This window comes from Phyllostomus discolor, chromosome 5 (assembly GCF_004126475.2).
Source record: "Phyllostomus discolor isolate MPI-MPIP mPhyDis1 chromosome 5, mPhyDis1.pri.v3, whole genome shotgun sequence".
Taxonomy (NCBI): Eukaryota; Metazoa; Chordata; class Mammalia; order Chiroptera; family Phyllostomidae; genus Phyllostomus; species Phyllostomus discolor.
In genome coordinates, this window is record NC_040907.2 from 5,472,652 (window position 1) to 5,492,923 (window position 20,272).

At 58.6% G+C, this 20,272-nt stretch overlaps 1 protein-coding gene across 4 annotated transcripts in view; it reads right to left on the bottom strand.

Annotated features, from left to right (window-relative positions):
* CTNNBIP1 (catenin beta interacting protein 1) overlaps positions 1-20,272 on the bottom strand; it is a 45,285-nt gene that overhangs the window by 18,455 nt on the left and 6,558 nt on the right. Inside the window, exons 1-3 of one of the 4 annotated variants that reach the window (XM_028512932.2) lie at positions 15,914-16,003; positions 5,291-5,375; positions 421-537 (exon numbers count right to left, since the gene is read on the bottom strand). In XM_028512932.2, the coding sequence (XP_028368733.1) occupies positions 421-516 (96 nt within the window). In that variant the 5' untranslated portion in view covers positions 517-537; positions 5,291-5,375; positions 15,914-16,003. Of the gene's footprint in view, positions 1-420; positions 538-1,222; positions 1,317-5,290; positions 5,376-15,913; positions 16,004-20,272 lie in introns of those variants that run through there. The other 3 variants (XM_036025279.1, XM_028512934.2, XM_028512933.2) reach the window with 3 other exon arrangements.

The window sequence follows — 20,272 nt, forward strand, 5'->3', positions numbered from 1 at the left end:
CCTTCCACCTGGGAAACGGCCCATGGGGGCCTTGCCACTCAGAGCAGTCCACCCGAGGCTGGACTCACGGGCAGCACAGGGCTAGCAGGCGGGCGCAGGCCCTGCTCGGGGGAGTGCCCCTGAGCATCCGCTGCCCCTCGGACCCACCCTGGGAGAGGAGACTTGGATGGGAGAACAGAAGGAGGGAAGGTCGGGCCTCAGAACTCTCACCGCCCCCCACCCCCGGCCCGGAGGTAGGAAGGCTGCCCCCCCAGTGCCCCTGGGACTCACGTACCGGACTCGTGCCCCGTGCCCCAGCCACAGAGCCAAAGCGCAGGCTCAGCATCCCCCTCCCTGGCCGCAGCTGCTACAGCCTCTGCTCTGCCCGCACCCGCCACCCTCCCTGGGGGGCTGTGGCTCCATGCCCCCACAGGCACTCACGTTTGACCCCATCTTCCTCAGCATGAGCAGCACCCGGACCTTCTGCTGAATGTACATCTCCTCCGGACTCTTCCCGGGAGCCCCCTCGCGGTTCATCCCCTGGCCAGCTCTGGGGTCCTGCGGAGCGAGGAGAGACATGAGCGGGCGTCAGGGCAACACAAGCCAGATGGAGACACGGGGCTGGGGGGGGGGCGGTGCTGCCAGGCAGCCCACCGTGCTGCAGGGTCTCGCTTCCGAGAGCCCAGAGCTGGGGGTGAGGTGCCTGCTCCTCCTCATCCCCTCTCACCCCAACCGGACTGAGCCCTGGACCTACAGCGGGCACCGGCGCCCCCTCTGTGCGAAGAGCGGCCAGGCCCAGGAAGACGGAGCTGACCTGGCCTGCTGGCCGGCTCTACCTTCCAGCCACCCCCGCGGCGAGGCTCCTGCGATGAGCCACAGGAGATGTGCTACACGACCCCCAAGTGTCCCAGATTTTCAAAGCAAGCAGCTCTCCCAGGGAGCAGAAGTGGTGTGATCAGTCAGAGGCAGCTGGCCAGGGCCTCTGCTGGAGAAACTGTGAGATCAGCACCCAGCCCCCAAACCCCAAGGCAGCGCCCGCAGCCAAAGCCCCTGACGAGTTCAAGAGGCCGGCTCCTGGGCTGGGCTCCAAGGAGTCCCTCGATGGGGACAGGGGGGCCCAGGGCGGTGGGGCCGAGACACCCGTCCACACTCCCTGCCACCACCCCCCACCCCAGGCCCACCCCGTCCGTCAGAGGGTGACTCCTGTGGCCGCAGCTGTGCCCAGGTGCAGCAGGGACCCCACCTGTAGCAAGGTCCCCGGAGAGAAGTCCCAGGGTTTCCCCTCCGGGAGGAGCCGGTGGAGAGGAAGCCAGGCGTGGAGGGATTTAGATTACATATTTGCAACTCCTGGATGAGTCAGAAATAACGCAGCAGCTGGTGGGGGTGGAGCCTCAGCGGCCCCGGTGCCAAGGAGCTCCGCTCCGAGGACCGAGGGAACTGGGCTGGTGGGATGAGAACACTCCTCACACCGTCCATCCCTCGGGGTCCGGCGAGCCCCGGACCAGCAGGCTCTCCCAGGCAGGGTGGCTGTCCTGGGGGGGGGGGGGGGGCAGTTCTTGGAGCAGCCTCAGGAATGCACCAGAGCCCCGACCTGCAGCTTCCTTGTTGATCCCCTGTCAACTGCTCGGTCCCCGTAGCCTAACAGAGGCCCTGGCCCTAAACAGCCCACACAGTAGTCCAGCAGCCGGCAAGTTGGGGCTTAAGTAGCAGTTCTATGCCTGATGTGATGTGGGCCCTTTTCAGGGCCTTCCCTTCTGCCACCAGAGCCCCAGGCTCCCTGCTCTACCGTCTACCTCTGTCCCCTCCTCCGGGAGCAGAAAAGGGTCTAACTAAGGGCTGGTACTTGGGCAAGGGCCGGAAGGCGCCTCAAGACTGCTCCTGGACGGGAGGCAACCCGGCCACCCCAGGGCCAGGTGTGCGGAGTGCGGGGGACAACCCTGACCCCTAGCACAGCTGGGTGGGAAAGCTCGGTTCTGGGGGCTTCACTCCTCACACTGGCCTCTTTTCACTGTCCCCCACTCCCCCAGCCCCCCACCCCACCAGAAGGATCTCTAAAAAAGGCCAGGACACAGGGCCCCACCCCCTGCTTTGCCTACCCCCCACCACCCCAGTGCACCGCACAGTCTCACCAGGACCCCACGAGGCCCGCACAGCCGGCCCTGCTCCCCCTCTTCACTCCTCCCCTTGCTGCTCTGCCTTCCTGGCCCCGTCTGTTTCTAGAACATGCCGAGAAGCTCTTGCCCCAGCAGCCTTTGCACCGAGTGTCCTTTGACTCTGGAACTAGATCCTTCTCATCCTTGGTTTCACTCGAAGACGCCTCCCCAGGAAGCCTCTCCCAGCTGTGGCAGCGCGGGCACCACCCCCTCGGCCCCCTCTGGTCCACGCAGCCCTGACTTGTCCCAGTTTCCCAAAAGCACTGCACTGGAGCGCTGGCTGCTGCCTCTTCCCGGCCCGACGGGGAGGCTGGCACCTGCGCGCTCCACGTCCCGCACCTGCGCACTCCGCTTCCCCGTCCTCCTGCAGCCCTGGCCCGTGCCTGGCGGGCGCTGGAGGGACTCGGCCCGCAGACTGAAGGCAGCATGGAGACTATACTGCCTGTGGCGTCAAAGCGTCCTCACCCCCACAACACCCACCACACCCGGTCAGGGCCAAATGTCACGGTGCTGAAAGGGACCGAAGGGCCTAACCGGCCTCCGGAACCGCACTGAGCGCCCGAAGGACCCCGGCTCCCGAGTGCTGCGTGCGCCTGCGCTGTTGTGATCTCCGGACGGCGTCCGAAATGCTCCGTGAGGCCTCCAGACTGGGAGTTAGGGCTTCCAGGAGCAGAATCTTCCCGTTCTGCCCTGTGGCCATTGCTCTCTCCACCTGACAGTGTGGAAGACAAGTGACCAGCCACTAGGTGTCGCTAGAAACCAAAGAACCAGTGCGCCACTGGCAACCTCCTCCCGGTCTGGCTCAGGCCCTCTCCTGCCCCAAAGGTCCCAGAGCAAGATCTAGCCATTCACTCAGGGGCCCGACTGACTCTCCTGGACGCTGCACGTCCCGGGAGCTGGGAGCCCCTTCCTCGCTGTGCTTCCGGGACAGCCAGGCGTCCGCCAGCAGAGAAGCAGGCCCAGAGCCAGCGGGGATGTGTGTGTGCACGCACGCCCATGAGTCGTCACACGTGGCCTATTTTTCAGAGTTTTGCTCTGTCCAACATCTCACCCCCGGCGCCCCGAACAGATCAGTGTCGTCTATTATCTTCCAGGGGACTGCAGCCTGTCCCCCGGAACCTCCTGCTCTGACACGGTGTTACTAAGTGTATGTGTGTGGGGGGTGGGGGGGAGGCTCACAGGGCTTTGTGGGTGCCGGAGTGCATCTCCGGGGCCGGGTCACTCCCGTGTCAGCGCACTTTCCCAGCCCCAGCTGGTGCTTATCTGTTTCTTTTTGCTCCGGGGAACATTCTTGTCATTTCTAAAAAGGGTGGTCTCCTAGGGTTCTTCCAGCTCCCACCGGAGCCGATTCCGCCCTGCCTCCCGGCAGAGGGCACACCTGGGGCTGGGGCGGGAGCTGGGGCGGGGACAGCCGTGGCCAGGGAGCACGCCTCTGACCCTCCCGCTCCCGTCTGGGTGGGCCAGAGCTTCACGGCTGCTTTACAGAACTTCCCCACAGAATCGGCACTGAGGGTGTCAGAAGGGAGAAAGTGAACAGATGAAGAGAATAAATCGTGGTGACCCAAACGACAGGCATTCCGGTCGCTGGTACGCTAGGAGGGCGCTCCAGCCCGTTCGGATTTGCCGCCTGCCTGTCTGAGCAGACACGCTGTTAGATTTTCATCACGACCCTGACGAGCACCAGGCTACCCTCGTCTGAGAACACTTACCCAGCCCCGCAGGGATCGAGACCTTGCCTCCATCAAAGTGTGTTTAGATGACCTAAGGCCACACTGCAACTAATCCAAACACACCACCCGTCCATCCTGTCCGCAGCCACTAGGGCCAAAGGTAACGACGCTTCTCAGTGGTGCCCCCCCGGCCCCCGCCCACCAGCCCCATAAAGGTCCCGTCACCCGACGTGGTGGCGTTTCCATTCTAAGTCCAAAGAAAAACCTGTATTAACGGCCCGAGCCGGAGACAAACTGGCTCCCTCTCTTGAGACACAGCACCCTGGGAGCCAACTGGGGACAGGCGCGGATGAGCTGAAGCGCAGAAGGTGGAAAGAACCAGACGATGATGGACCGTCCGAGTGAGCGGCAGGGGCAGAGGCCTGCGGCCGCACATCGCGCCGTGGATAAAAGTGGAGGCGATCCCAGGAAATCACGTCTGATTGGGACAAATGCAACGGAGGGAATCCGAGGTACCTGCATTCCCAGCAAACACATGGGCGTATCCTCCCCCAACCCCCCCCCCCCCCCCCCCACTCCTGCTGGTTCCGAGCCTGCATCTCCAGCGGAGCAAGGCCGGCTGGTGCTGCACAGTGAGGAAGGGGCTCACAACCCCGGACGGATCTGAAGGGACAAAGGGGGCCCGTGGCCTGAGAGGCCACACTGTGTTCTCTGGGCGACACCCTGCGCGTCTCTGCAGGGACCTGACCCTGCGAGCAGGAGCACGAGGCCCCCTCCGAAGCAGCCGATCTCACCGCGGAAGAACGCGAGGCAGTGCGGAGGGATCACCGGGCCAGCAGTCCGCTGAGCGCAGCCGCGGCCCGCAGACCCACTCGGACAAACGGCGCCGGGGAGCTGGCTTCCCTTCGCCAGGCACGCGGGGCCCTCAATGCAAACAAACACAGCCGCCCGCACTCACTTTTATTTACAAAGTGAAGCTAACGCTGTTTGAACACCCACATTTATACAAATCAAAACACACATTTACACGGGGGCGACCTTGTACCTGCTGGGAAAACGCTGAGTAACCTCAGGCCCCGCCCGGCCTGGCCCGGCAGCGGGGGTCCTGCAGCCACACGAGCCACATTTGCCCCCTGTGTCCCAACATGGGTCTTTTGTCCACTTTTAAAATGTGATACATTTTACATGCTCACATTCTGAAACGTGCATTTGTACAGTGTTTACCCTGCGTACAAATACAACGCCACACAACTGTGCTATTCGTAGCACTTCTACGAAGTGTGAATCCGGAGATCGCACACGCCCTAACAGACCAGAAGCCGCCAGCAGGGCCGCTGCCTTCCCCGCGGGAACCCACCCATCTGCAGACGCGAGCTCTCTTAGGGGGGGATGGAGACGCACTGACCTCACCGTGGGCCTGGGAGGCTGCGCCCGAGGACCCGCCATCCGTGGCCACGTCGCCAGACACCCTTCCCCTGGGGTCCTTACCTGCTCCTGGAAATCAGCTTCAGGCAGACAGGTGCTCAACTGTGACGGGCGGGCTGAGGCCGGGCAGAAATAGGAAGGTGCGGCCCTGCGGAAACACGGAACACGGTCATGGGCGGAGCCAGGAGGGCCGCGGGGCTGCCGGAGTCCCACCGGGAGCACACGCCCCGTGCTGACAGGTACAGGACCGCGGGCCGGGCGCTACGGCAACGGGCTCTGCCGCAGTCCAGAAATACCTGTGTGTCTGGCCGGCCCGGGAAACCTGCACCAACACCTCTGGGGCAAGGTGCTGACTGCAGCTGGGCCCGCCTGTCACTTCCGGCCGAAGCAGGTCACCCGCGCCCCCTCCCCTCGGGTTAGTCACCGAGGCCAATGGAGAGCGGCGCTGGGAGACGGTGCGGCTTGGCGTGAGTCACTCCGCCGGGACAGCGGACGGGCGCGTCCCGCACCTGCGCCAGCAGGCACGCCCGCCAGACCCGGCAGGAGCCAGGCGCAGGTACCTGGGCTCTCGCCTCCTCTGTGCTCAGACGTGCACGCAGCCTGTGCTCGGTGCGTGTAAACGTAAACCAACACGCACACATCACAGCTGCAGGTGATTTACAACCCACCGGCCTGGCCACAAGTCCGCTGGTGCCACACACACACCGCTTTCCGGAATCCGAACGCTGCCCTCTCGTCTTTTGCCTCTCCCCACACGACCACAGCGCCCAGGCCCTCTGCGGGGTGATTTACTGGAAGCATGGACCGAGGGAGGCCACGGGCGGGAGCCCAGGGCAGGCAGGCGTGGGTCGCCGAGGAGACCTGGGCAGACCCGGCTGCTGCCTGATCACCTCCTCGGCCGAGGCGCACAGACCGCGGAGCACCGGGGTTAAAGGTGGCCTCCCAGCCCTCGGCCCGCCGTGACGGCCGGGGTCCCAGGGTAATACCCGAGGAGAAACCTGTCTCGAGGGGGGCACAGGACCGAGGGGAGCTTTGGACCCCTCTGTCTTCCACAATTTCTGCAAAGAAGGCTGCTAGCTCACCCCAGGGGCCGAGGAAAAAAGTGTTTGCCATAGAAAGTGAGATTTCAAAAGCCTCCCCCCCCCCTTGCAGGGGGACGTGGCTCTGGCCTGGGGCGCCTGTCCTGCTCATCCCCTCTACTAGCGAGGCCCCCGGGTGGATGAGCCGCCAGCCACCACCCCTCCCCGCTCAGACTGCCCCCTCCCCCCCCCCGCCCCGTGGGGACAGATGTTCACCGTGATTAATTGCTCTCTTATTCCTCTAGGTATCAGAGCACCCAAATGCCAAGGGCCCCACCCAAGTCCCCACATTCCTTCAAAACGAGGTGAAAAGAGACAACTTTCTCCAACTCCCGAGGGGCTTTAACTTCTTTTTTTAAAAGATTTTATTTATTTTTAGAGAGGGAAGGGAGGGAGATAGAGAGAGAAACATCAATGTGAGGTTGCTGGGGGTCAGGGCCTGCAACCCAGGCATGTACCTTGACTGGGAATTGAACCTGCGACAACTTTGGTTCGCAGCCTAAGCTCAATCCACTGAGCTACTCCAGCCAGGGCAGCTTTAATTCCTTAACCCACCGCAATGGCCAATTAGCCTCCTGCAGTCCGCAGGGCTCAGGCCCCGCCCGGGAGCAGAGAGGAACTTTGTTTTCATGACTTTGAGAGGAAGGAAGCAGGGGGGAAGCAGGAAGGCCTCTGTGAGACCCCAACCTTGACCTCTGAGAAAGGGCAGCCACTGTGGCCGGGTCTGACTTGGGGTGGAGCCGGGCCACCCCCCGACTCGAAAGCTGAGGGGGTGAGCGCAAGAGTGGGGAGACCAGGGAGGAAGAAGGAGGCAGAAGGTGGGAGAAGTGGAGGCAAGAGGAGGGGCACGTGAGGGCGACTCCCAGGTGTGCGGGCTGAGAAGCCAAAGGTGGGCGTTTCCATCCGGAGCCGTGGAGGGAAAAGACAGGGAGTTAAGCTTTAGGCAACTGGGGGCCTTCCCACCCCTGAGGCTCAGTCCCTTTGTCTACAGATGGGGGTGGGGGGGTGACGATGGCCTCAAGCGCTGGCTGAAAAGGAACCGAGACAGCACGTGAAGAGAGCCCTAGGCTTAGGGCCCGGTGCACAGCGAGCTCTGAGCTCTCGATAAGCTCTCGATAAACACTAGTGACTGTTGCTAGAGGTTAAGAGCAGAAGGCAGCACAGACCATACGAGTGAAAGATGTTTTTGTTAAAGGATGGGGGTAAAATGGAACAAACAATAAGAATCCAAAGGTTTAAAATAGCCCAGCTTGCTTTCCTGCCTTCTCCTCTCCCAGCTCACCCATCGGCTCCCCACTAACTGGGAGGAATAATGAGGGGTGAAGAGCTACTGGGGTGGGGTGGTGGGGGGTAGGGCACAGGACCTCAGCGCCACGCTTTCCACGCGCTGCCCCGAATCCTGGTTTCTCAGCCTCTGGCACTGCTGACGTTTTGGGCTGGACGCCGGCCTGTGGGGTAGGGTATCTGGAGGCACCCCTGGGCCCTACCTAATACAGTCGTGTTGCAGTCAACACCAGGCCCGGATACAACACAGTCCCGTAAGGGTATAATGAAGCTAAAAAATTCCCTATTGTCTGGGGACGCTGTAGCCCTTGTAATCCCACAAATACCACGGCGTCACAAATGACTGCCATTCTCAGTGCAGTGACCTGCTGGCAATAGGTCTGCAGCCTGGGAGCTGTGGGGGGGGGGGGGGGGCGTCTGTCACCCCCAAATCCCTATGTCTGTCTGGCATAAGGGTTATTTCAGGCTGATTCATTTTAAGAAACGGCAAACATGGGAGAAATTCTGGAAGCCAAGTAGTAGAAGTTGAAGTTACTCTTTGTAAAATACATTCACAGGTATTTGTGAGGGAAATCTCCATTGGTGCCAGGAAGAGGGGATGACCTTCTCTCCAGAAGCTCTTATCCGTGCAGGGGGCTTAAACCTGCAGGGCGACCTGAGCCCAGTTTGCTGCGCTCCTCCTGGTCACCTCCATGACGGACGCCCCCACCGCCGACACCTTCCTTGGTCTTCAGCTGAAGGTGGTATTTTACATGGTGGCTCCCACCATTTGGTAAGTTACTCAGCTTCCCTAGGTCTCTCCCACGTAGACAGGAAACATACATGTTATTAAATGTGTTTGTTTTCCTTCTTAAAAAAAAGATTTTATTTACTTTTGGAGAGAGGGGAAGGGAGGGAGAGAGGGAGAGAAACATCAATGTGCAAGAGACACATTGATGGGTTGCTTCTCGCACGCCCCCTACTGGGGACCCGGCCCACAACCGAGGCATGTGCCCTGGCTGGGAATTGAACCAGCAACCCCTCGGTTCGCAGGCTGGCGGCCAATCCACTGGACCACACCAGCCAGGGCTTTTTCTTGTTAGTCTGTTTTTTTGTTACAGGGATGTCTCAGCCAAGAACCCAGAAGGGGAGAGGGAAAATTATTCTTCCTCCCCTCCAGGGCAATGGGCTATACCGTATAGCCCTATATAGCCCAGGGGGTTAGTAGGCTGGGCCATCTAGGTTTGCGTAAGTGCACACTGATATTTGCACAATCAGATCTCCCACGGATGCACTCCCGTCGTTAAGCAGTGTGTGACGTAGGTGCCGGCAGCACCAGCTCCCTGGTTGTGACAACTGAGGCTGAAAAGGGGGTTCTAAGGAGCGTAAGCACCCAGGGGGATCCGGTCATAAATTCCTAAATGGACAGGTCACGGCGGGAAGTTATAGCTTCTTCAGTTTGTCTTGGCCTCAAGCGAGCCCTGTCCAGTGTTTCTGTGCGTCTAGGTCACACCCCCCTCCTCAAGAAAGCGCAGGATCTGGGGACTGTCCTATAATCCAGTCCCCACCTTGCTTTCTCCCACACGCACTTGCAGCCCTGCTGGCGTTCCCTCCTCAGTTCCAAAAGCGTAAAATAAACCGGAGACTGTTACTCTAGGAAGCATTTTTCTCAGGCCGCTGAGCTCTTGCTTCCAGGCGTGTCTTCCTCTGTTTGGCTCAAGTACATTTTTATAAAAATTCTCTACAGATTGGGACATTCTGACACGGACACCACCAAACGTGTCTCCAAGATGTTGTCACGTGTCCCCGAAGAGGCAAAGTCGTTCCTGGCTGTGACCACTGTAGAGAAGCAGCTGGCACATTTTCTAGCTTACTGTTGGCCAGGCCAATGATTCTAGCCAAGAGCGAAGGGTTGTCCTTGACCCTTCACTCATGGGAATCCGTTCCGTCTGTGCTACAAGCCTTTCCAGGTGGAGACACAGAGATGCAGAGAGTAACTCGCCCGTGACCACCCAGCTAGTGGGGCCTTCTCCGTGCCTGGCGCGGGAGTCGAACCCGAACCGGCCGAGCTCTTCCCCTGCCCGCCAGCACACAACCGAGCGGACAGAAAGGAGCTCAGAGAGCCAGGGAGAGGGAGGCGAGACTGAGGCCTGACCTGTGGCTCTGGCTGGGAGGCCCACTGAGGGCGCCACCTCAGGCCCCCTAGCGACATCGAAACTGGGGCACCAGAGAGAATCTCCACAGGTTCCGCTCTGAGTAATTAAACTGCAGCCTCCAGGACTCTCAGGCCTCATGAGCAGCTGCCTTAATTAATAAATTCCACAATTCAGCCTCCTCAGCCCAGAGGCAGGCCCGGCATTCTCGAACCACGCGCCGGCAGCACGAGCAGAGCAGGTCGCACGCCGGCTCTGTGAGTCAGGGTGTTTGCAGGACGCAGCACCATTCTCGGGGGATGAGCTTGGGAAAAGGCATTTGTCCTGAGGTCGCCAACCCCAGTTCAGACCTGATCCAGAGCTCCTTCCCGCTCTCTGGGGCCAGGCAGTGGTAATCACTGTGGGGGCTGAGCATTCTTTAAGGGCTGGGCACAGCGTCGGTGGTCACATTCAGCACACTGTCCTCACAACAAGCCTGCAGGGCAAGAATTGTTCCCATTTGCCCTGGCTGGCATAGCTCAGTGGATTGAGTGCGGGCTACGAACCAAAGTGTCGCAGGTTCGATTCCCAGCCAGGGTACATGCCTGAGTTGCAGGCCATAACCCCCAGCAACCATACATTGATGTTTCTCTCCCTCTCCCTCTCTCTCTCTCTCTCTCTCTCTCTCTCTCTCCCTCCCTTCCCTCTCAAAAATAAATAAATAAAATCTTAAAAAATAAAAAAAAAAAGAATTGTTCCCATTTTAAAGACCAGTAGACTGAGGCTCAGGGAAGGTAAATAACCTATCCAAGGCCACGGCGCTCACAAGTGATGGAGCCTGGATTCGAATCCACATCTTGCTCCATCCTGTCAGCCCCTTCCGGCTCAGAAATTCACAGATGCGTTAGCCTTTTTAATTGAAATTAAAATGAAAATCCTCCCTGACCAGCATGGCTCAGTTGGTTGGGCACTGTCCCGCAGAGCGAAAGGTCCCAGGTTCGATTCCTGGTCGGGGCACATGCCTGGGTTGCAGGATTGGTTTCCCGCTGACATGTGTGACTGGGGCAGCTGGTCAGGGATTCTCTCTCACATCAGTTTCCTCTCCCTCACTTTCTCCCTCCCTTCCCCTCTCTCTAAAAAAAAAAAAAAATCTTAAAAAATTTTTTTCTATGAAAATTCAGTTTACAGAAACAAAGATGCCAGAGCCCCAAACTACTGGCAATCAGAAAATGAGATAAGGCAGCATATCAGCTAAATCCAACGAACGGGACCCAGGGGGCGGGAGAGGGGCAGGGTCCCAGGGGCCTTTATTGGGCATCTGCAGAAAATGTAACAGGAAGTACTCATCTATGAGGCAATCGTGTTGTGTCAATGTTATACGCGTCGAGTATGATGATTCTATTGTGATTCTATTGGAAAACATCCCGGTTCTTCAGAGATACAGGCTGAAGTATTTAAGGGTAAAACGCCTCGATGCTTGCAACTTACTCTCACGTGGCTCAGGAAAAAAAACGATTGTGAATGTGCTTCGAGACAGAGAACCACGAGCAAACACGGCACAATGTTCGCGGCGAATCCAGGTAAAAGGCGGAATTAGGAGCGTTGGCCGCACTGTTTCAACCTCGCTGTCGATTTGAAATCAAAATTAAGTCAGGCCCTGGCTGGTGTGGCTCAGTGGACTAAGCGCTGGCCTGGGAGCCAAAGGGTCGCCGGTTCGATTCCCAGTCAGGGCACGTGCCTGGGGTGTGAGAGAGGCAACCACACATTGATGTTTCTCTCCATCTCTTTCTCTCTCCCTTCCCCTCTGTCTGGAAATAAATAAATAAAATCTTTAAAAAAAAATTAAGTCAGGAGAACATTAAAAAGCCGCTGGGGAGGGAGGCGTGGCGGTGAGAGGGGCCGGCAGCTGCTCTCCGGCGGCCTCTGGATGTGCGGGGAGCTCCATCTGCAACCCGCCCCGACCGCCCCCGCTGGCCAGGGCCGGCCCTCCACAAGTGGGGAGCAGCTGTGAAGCCCAAATATAGGCGGGCCCTTGTCGGCTCCGGCCGCAGGTCTGCAGGCCCAGGGCTGATTCCAGAACGCTCGATAATTACCCTGAAATTACCCTCAACCATTACCCTCAGAGTTTCCACCTGCCCCTTCGCGGCAGGGTGGTACGTTCTGCGCCAGGTGCGAGCCCCTCTGATGAAGGCCCTTCAAGGGAAGCTCTCGAAGCCTTAGAATCAGATCCTCCCGAGCTGATGCAAAACGGCCCCAGAGCGAGCAGGGCACGGCCGCCCTGCCCCAGCGGTTCTGATGGCCACGGGGAAGGTACCCACACGGACAACCAAAGGCAGGCTGGACGGGGGCCCCTGGAGGCACCGCGAGGGCCTGGGGGTGCATCCTCCTTCCGTGGTGTGACGCCTCTCTGAGCGAGCCTGACACGTGGCTCCTGCCCAGGGCACCACCGCAGGCACCTCACACGCACCAAAGGGCACCCCCCCAGGACCCGCACACGGACAGGAAGTGAGAAGAAGGGGTTCCCTCTGCTTTGCGCTGGCACGGGAGCAGGCGGTCAGACCCCGGCTGTCCACCACATTGCCTGCATGGCGGTGACTCAGTCGGGGGCATTCGGCGATGCCTGGAAACATTTCTGACCGTTGGGACTGGGAGGCTGCTAAACAACCTATGATGAACAGGACAGTCCCCACCACAGGAGCTGTCACGCCCCTGTGTCCCTAGCACAGGGGAGAAAAACCCTGCTGGGGGTCACCTCAGAGTGACCAGCCGCACCAGGCTCCTCCAACCCCTCTGGGCCTTCGCGTCTGCTGGTCCCTCGTCCTGGAACGCCCTTCCCTGCTGGCTGTTCACAGCTCTGTCCTTACCTTCCCCGGGCACCCTAGAAGCCTGTGTTCACACGGCCGCCCAAATTTCCTCCGCCCACAGCACAGCCCTGACACGGCACCTGGGTGTCTGCGTATCTGTTCCCACCTCCCGCCTGGAAGCCCGCGGAGAACGGGACCCGGGCGAGGTGGAGGGCCCCAGGCAGCCTTCGTCTCGGAGACAGATGAAAACGGACCGCATCTCAGCAAGTAGGTTCTCACGTAACGCCTACGAGGAGAGGGAGGGCGCTGACAGGCTTTTTTTTCAGGCCTCCAGTATTTTCGTGGCCCCTCGAGCAGCCTGTGGGTCTGTGGGATGAAGGATGCGGACGGGTGACACAGAGCTGCCGGTCCCATGTGGGTGGACTCCTGGGGAGCACGAAGGGAGGACGCTTCCCGGCCTCGGAACGTCCTTCCCTCTGAGAATCTGAGACTCCGGGTGGGGCGGGGCACTGGAGGAGTTCGTTGGCACATAGTATGTAAGGTTGGTGCAGCTGGGTTGGTGGTGCAAGGCATCTGTTTAGAACTTCTTCTAGTTTAAAAAAATTCATCTGTGATTTTTGGCCCGATTTGTAGCAAAAGCTACCCAGCTCTCACCGTCTCTGAGTCTGGAACTGGGTGAGACCCACCTCTCGCTGCTCAGAAGGAGCACCAGGTGGGCCGGCACCCAGCGGTGCCCATGACAGCGGCACTCAGGACAGTGCCACGCAGGACAGCACGAACAGGAAGGGGACGTGGAGCCGGAGGCAGCTGCTGCGGTGGCCGCGGGCGCTCACACCCTGGGCAAGTAAGTCACTTGGCTCCACGGTTCTGACCAAGGACGTGCAGGTGGGGGTTTTCTCTCCTCTTAGCACAGTGGAGGAACAAGGACAGAAGGGGGGGCATCTTTTGACCTACTTTGAAAAGGGATTCTTTTTTGTTCCCGGAAAACAGCTGGAGCCCCAAACGCTGGCCGAGGGGAAGCCTGAGACCTGAGGTCGGAACCAGTGCGCCCACAAAGGCCGGCTCCGGATGGTCCCGATTCGGTCTGACTCGCGGCCTTGGGCCTCCGGCAGGTTCCCTGGGGCTGGGGAGGGCGGACTCCAGAGCCCCTGTCTATCTGCAAACAGATGAAAGCGCCGCACCCTAGTCCTGGTCCCACGCAGGCGGCTCCGGGCTGGGCAGCTGGCGGTGTTGGAAGCCCACTCCTGCGAGCTGGTAGCAGAAGGACCCTTTTTCTCTCCAGTGACCTAGATCGGCACCTGACCGCCCCAGCATGCCGACCCACCCCCCAACCCGGGGAACACCCAGTGTGCACTGCTGGTCTGTGTTCTAAGGACTTAGTGGATGCCAGCTTGAGGCCGGAAGGACAAGTTCCAGGCCTAATAATCCCAGGGAAGCAGCCTGGACAGGAGGCTTCACAGACCTGGGGTCACCGCCCCGCCCCCCCCTCCCCAAGGAGGAGGCGACAACAACGTTCAGGTCAGCCCACAGACCCCCAGAGCTATGTCAAACCCTGCGGGGTCACCCCGTAACATTTTAATCAGATTGGGGGATTTAAAATGTGTTTGTTTGTTTGTTTGTTTTTAAACAGCAAGGGGTGGGGGGCGCGACAGAGTGCTGTTCCTCTCCCAGGAGCTGCAGGAGGTCCCTCCACTGAGGGCCACATGGACACGCTCATACCACCCTCGCTCTCGCAGGGACAAGCCTCGTCCTCAGAGGCAGGCCCGGGCACGGCCCGCCCGGCCCTCCCGGTGCCCAGCAGCAGCAGCAGGCCGGCCCGCCCAGGAGGAGTCGCTGCCCTCCCTGGCTCTCCCCCCCCCTCCCCGGCCCCCACTCTCCCTGCACTGAAGTCTCCTAGAATTTGGGTCAGATAAATAAGCCTCCTGCACCCGGTCCACTGCAGCCCTCGGAATCCCCGGGCCAGGAAGACGTCCAGCTTCCCGGTGCGAGAAGTAGGTCATTCAACCAGTGGGTTGCGTGCAGGGCGAGAGCTCCGTCACCCCTCAGCCCCAGCCACGTGGCCCCCAGAGCCGCCCCCTGCGCATGGCCCAGCTCTGGGGCCGGCTGTCCTCGGGGCCCGGCCGACAGGCTCCAGGTGTGGTCTCCTGGGGGAAACTTCCATAAACTCTTAGGAAGATAGGTTTTAGGGTTCCTGCCTCCTCTTCCTATAGGCTTTCCGCATATAGGTATGTGTTCATTTGCATGAGAATTCAGGCATGTTTGTTTGCCTTGAAAAATACCCATGCTGTCGCTGCAGATCTCGGGGTTCGTCACACTCGCCCCGCACGGCAGCCACTCACGGTTTGTCCAGATGACCCCGCTCTGCCCACCACGCAGGCCTGACCTTCCCTCCCCGCCCCCACCCCGCCCCCAGCTCCCTCGGAACACAAATAATGCAAGGAAAGAGGAAACCTCCCCTAAGAGGCTGCCGAAGACTCGGTTTCCTTCCTTCCTCGATGTTGCACAGGCTGCTGATCAGAGTCAAAAATATTTCACACAAAGACAACTCCAGACCCCGCGTGCGTTTGTCCCATCAACTCGCTGGGGCAGCAGCCCTGAGGACGAGAAGTCCCGTGGGGTCACTGAACTCGTCCAGTCTGAAGGCAAGGGCGGGGGCGGCAGCAGGTGGGGGGAGGGGTGGCCAGAGAAAATCCACACGCTGCTCTCCGCAGAGGGGAAAACACAGCCCCTAGTACAGCAGGAACCCACCTTCAGCCGCTTGGACAGGAAGTCGTCCCCCCACCTGCCCCCCCTCCCCCGGCCCGGCCACTGTGCAAAAGCTCAGACGTGTGGACAGGAATGAGACGGAGGCCACAGGGGCCGTGTGAGGGCTCCAAGAGCCTGTCCCCATTCCCAATGGGTGTAGGCATAAACACCCAGACGGGGCACACCCAGATAACCCAGTTCGGGAGCCAAACCCCTGTCATCTATGTATAATGACGTCCCGGTTCCCGCGGCCACAAAACCATTAGTCACCAAGCCACAGAAAGGCAACAGCAAAGCTCCTGGCAGGACTGGCCTGTTAGCGCGCCCCTGGCCGAAAGACTCACCCAAAAACTGTCGCATCTCGTAAAGTGAAACCCGGGAGTCTCCGACGAGCCCACGCCCACAGAACCCAAGCAGAGCCTGACTTCTCGCGAAAACCCTTACCTGCGAGCAGAAAGCTGATACACGTATCAGGGCTCGCTGAGAGTGAGGTTACTTCCATGGCACGTCGGTGTGACGGTACTGCCGAGGGTGACAACTTTGCCTAAGCCTCAGAGAGCTGGACTTCCTTGTGCATGCACTTGGAACACACAACATGTGTGAAATGCAGCGTGAAAACAAAACACGGCGAAGACACCGGCACCGCCACACGCCGGCTCTTACCTGCTTCTGGAAAAAGTCACGTGTCTGCCAGAAAGAGGCTCGATCACAAAAACTTCCACGTCCAAGAAAGAACAGCTCACCCAAAATAGACATTCCTCAGAGGAAGGAAACAGACGACTGTGGAAGAGAAGGGGCAAGGCACCAGAAACCCAAGACCATCGCCCAGGGGGGCCAGGCACAGCCGAGGGGACCGAGACCAAAATAAATTCCAGATGGAACAAAGCTGGGGTGGTTTTTTTTTCCCTCCTCCTCACCTTTTTACTTTGAAAAGCTTCAAAGCCACAGGAAAGCTGAAAGAACAGCACGAGGAACATCCCAGTACCTGCCCAGAGAGCCCCCCGCTGCTAGCATTGTGCCACCTCTGTCCCTGTCTCCCCCTCCTGTGGGGAGAGGAGGGCGTGTCTGCTTTTCATCCTGAGCCGTTGGAAAGTAAGTTGCAGATAGGTATCACGACCCTTAGCCAAGGGTCTCATTACTTCTCCTACAGAGCTGTTTCCGCCCCCAAGGAATTTAACACTGACCCAGGGGTGGTCTCGGATGTACAGCCCATCTCCAAATGCCCCCAAGCCCCGCTCCCCTCGCTTTGGCCTTGACTGGTTTCTAATTTGGGATCCAAGCGAGGTGCTCCGTTGCATGTGCTTCCTGTGCTCTTTGACCTCCTTTAGCCCAGAATGCTTCCCCAGCTTTTCTTTGTTTGTCACCACATGAACGTGTTTTAGAGTTCCGGACCATTGTCTTTAGGATGTCTCACAAGCTGGATTGGTCTAATTGTTCCTTGGAGGTAGAGTAAGGTTAACCATCATGGCAAGAAGCTGCCACAGCTGGTGGTGTCAGCGCCCCACGGTCGGGTAGGGGGCGGCCCCCCCGCCCTGCAGTGGCGGTGTGCAGCAATCCGGGGGTGCCGGGTGTGATGCCGTGATGCCTGGCTTGTGGGGCACACTTTTAGGTGCAGAGGAGAGAGATTAAGTATGTTAGAAGAAAACACAGGGAAGAAAATAGTGGGAGAGGAAAACAACATGAAATAAAACCTAGAAGTGATCAAAGATTTGAAAATCTGATTATATAAGAAGCAAACGCTCTGCGTGGGGAAAAAACAATATAATCAAAAGAACAATAAATTGTATCACAGCTTTAGAACAAACTTCCTTAATATATAGAGAATAGCTGTAGATCAATAAGAAAAAGACTGCCAAGCCAAGAAAGAAATGCGTGAACAATATAATAGATTGTTCATTAATGGCCCTTAAAGATATGAAATGATGCTTTACTTCCTCATAAGGAAATTGCAAATTAAAATTATAGTAATATACCACTTTTCACCAATTCAACTAGCAGCCATCAAAAAGTTTCACAACTTCTGCCAGGGTATGGGGGGAATAGGTATTCTCGTACAATTTTAGTGGGTATGTAAAATGTTAGTACCTCCATGAAGGGCAATTTGGCAATACTAAAAATTGAAAGAGATGTACACCTTACTCTAAAAATTCATCCTGTAGGAATTTATCCTATAGATACGCGTACCCACAATGCATGAAGATAGATGTAGAACATTCCTTGTTAACAGTAACAAAAGACTTAAATGCTCACCAGCAGGGGACTGGTTTTTAAAAAAAACTAACCTTGAGCGTGGGCTGCAAACCAAAGTGTTGCAGGTTCGATTCCCAGTCAGGGCACATGCCTGGGTTGCAGGCCACAGCCCCCAGCAACCGCACATTGATGTTTCTCTCTCTCTCTCTTTCTCCCTCCCTTCCCTCTCTAAAAATAAATAAAAAAAAAAAATCTAAAAAAACCCCCCAAAAAACAAAAAACTAACCACTCAAAAGAATGCCATGGAACAACTAAAATGAGTGAGGTAGCTCTATATGACCTTAGACGAGTAACTCAACCTCTCCGTGCCTCAGTTTACCCACCTGCAAACTTGTCGACAGTAACAGCACTTACTTCATAAGCTTGTTGGGAGGAGTGAGTGAGCTGACATAAGTAAAGCGCTTTCAACAATAGCCAGCACGCAGGAAGAGCCCCGGAGATATCAGCCTAATGGGGGGGGGGGGGGTTACTCGGAGTTCCAGTGTTTGTTGTGAAGTGAAACAAGTGAGTGCAGAATACTGGGTATCACGGCATTAAAAAACGCGTGTGGCAGGGATGTGTGCGATCACCCGTGTGTGTGTGGCGTACCTGCCCACGGGCAGAATGTCTCTGGTTAAGCTGCACAAGACACTGGTTGGCTAACAGCGGTCTCTTTTGGGGACGGGAATCCAGGGAAGAAGGATGACGTAGTTTTTACCATAATCCTCACCTAAGGACATTTTCTCATTGCTTTTAGAGAGAGAGAGAGAGAGGCAGGGAGAGAGAGAGAGAAACATCGATCTTTTGCCTCTTGTAGGAACCTCGACCAGGGACCAAATCCGCAGCCCAGGTATGTGCCCGGACTGGGAATGACCCACAACCTTCCAGCGCACGGGACGATGCTCCAACCAACCGAGCCACACCTGCCGGGGCACCCTGGAGCCTCTCGAAGTCTGTGCCCTGTATGCGCACTTTTTCACAGGGAGTGAATGGGGTCAGAAAATGAGACCCAGAGAAAGCGGGCCCTTCCTCTGGGTGGTCCGGCCGGTCCCGTGCGGTGCCTGGTGTTGGGCACTCAAGCCCCACCATCATCGCTCACAGGCGTAAGAAACCCCTTCTCCTCCGGGACACAGAACGTGAGGGCCGGCAGCCAACACCTGGAGCGAATGTAAGGCGGTGGGGACAGGCTGCCTCTCGGGTGGCGACCGCAGCCTCACCCCGGGTGGGAGGAGGGACACCTGTTCTGGCCAGCTCCTCTCGGCGGCGGCCCAGCATCAGCTCTGGAAGGCTGCTCCGTGGAGGAAAGCAAAACCGGGCCACGGATGGGCGCCCCCACGGCTGGTGTGCTGGCCGGTAAGCCCCAGCACGTCCTCCAGAAAAATCACTGGCACCCCTGTCTTCCTGCAACTCCAACGATCAGCCAGAGAAGCACCATTGACCTTGAAAGGCCACCGTGCAGTGCCCACAGCGGGGACAGACACAGTGGTGGTGGGCAGCGGGGGTGTTGCTGACCAGCCTCCACCTCAGTGGGGAAGCTTACCCTGGCCGGAGCTCACCGTAGCCGCTTCCCTACCCCTCCTCCTGCTCCTTCCTCTGTAAATAAGATTGGGTCATCCGGGGGCTCAGACCTACCACTTCACCAGCCTAAAATGCCCAAATCATCCTGGCAGTACTCCCCGCTTCATGGAATTATATCAGCCTGGCCGGAGCTCACCGGAGCTGACCCCCCCCCCCCCGCCTCGCCCCCAGTGACACAGGAGAAACATAATGTCACAAATGGAAAGTCGTGCACGTGTCCTCTACCTGCAGAGAGCGGAGGAAACCTCTGGAATGTGTTGACTTCCCCTTCCTGCAGCAGAAGGACATTCTGTGGGCATGAGGGTCAGGAGGGGTCTCTCGGAAGCCAGGGCTGCCTGGGGTTGTGAGGCCTTGGCCTGGGCGGGGAGGTCAAGGCTGGCTCCTGTGCTGGGAACGGGAGTCCCTGGTCTGCCTGGAGATTTCGCAGGAAGAACAAGGGTGGGGCTCCCACCGTGAGGGGTGTTTGGGCCCACAGGGGTCCCTGGTCGCCGCAGGAAGCTCCCGGTGCAGAGTCCCGGGGAACTGCAGAACAACAAGGCGGCACCTCCGTCGGCCCCGGGGTTGTTTCCAGTTCAGGGACACGGACCACAGGATCCCACGGCAGGAAACATGTGGGCTGGGTACTCAGGAGGTACTCCGGCCTGAAGAAACCTTAATTGGAGCTGGTCTCCAAAAGCCTCCCACCCAGCTCTCCTCCCCGTGGGAGAGGATGTGAAAGTGGGTCACGCTCTCCGGGCCGAACTGGCGTCCCTGTGGGCTCCGACCACGCTTGCAGAAGTCCAGGGACACTGAGTGACCTGGTCTCCTTGTGGAGCCGGCCGTTTCCTCCCAAGCAGGTGCTCAGTGAGCGGGGAGCAGCCTAGCACCAGGAAGGCGGCAGCCCCCAGGGGAGGTTACTGTTCTGGCCCCTTCCTCTCACTCTCCGACCGTGGGCAGGTGGCTCTGCCCGCCCTTGGCCCTCGCCACCCCTGCCCTGCCTGGAGGGAGACAGGAACACTGTGATTTCTTGTGAATGGCTGGGCCTCCCTGACCTTGCTCTTTGAAGGGACCCCGAGGACCGAGGCGTCCACAGGCACCGGTGTTTCAGGAACCCCGTGAGCAGTCCGGCGAGCGCCGGGCAGCCAGCTAGCTCCACAGCCCGCTGGCTGCCATCGGCCTGTCTTCCAAAGCGGGCAGAGGGAGACCTATCGGGCAGAGAGAGCATTCTGGAGAGAT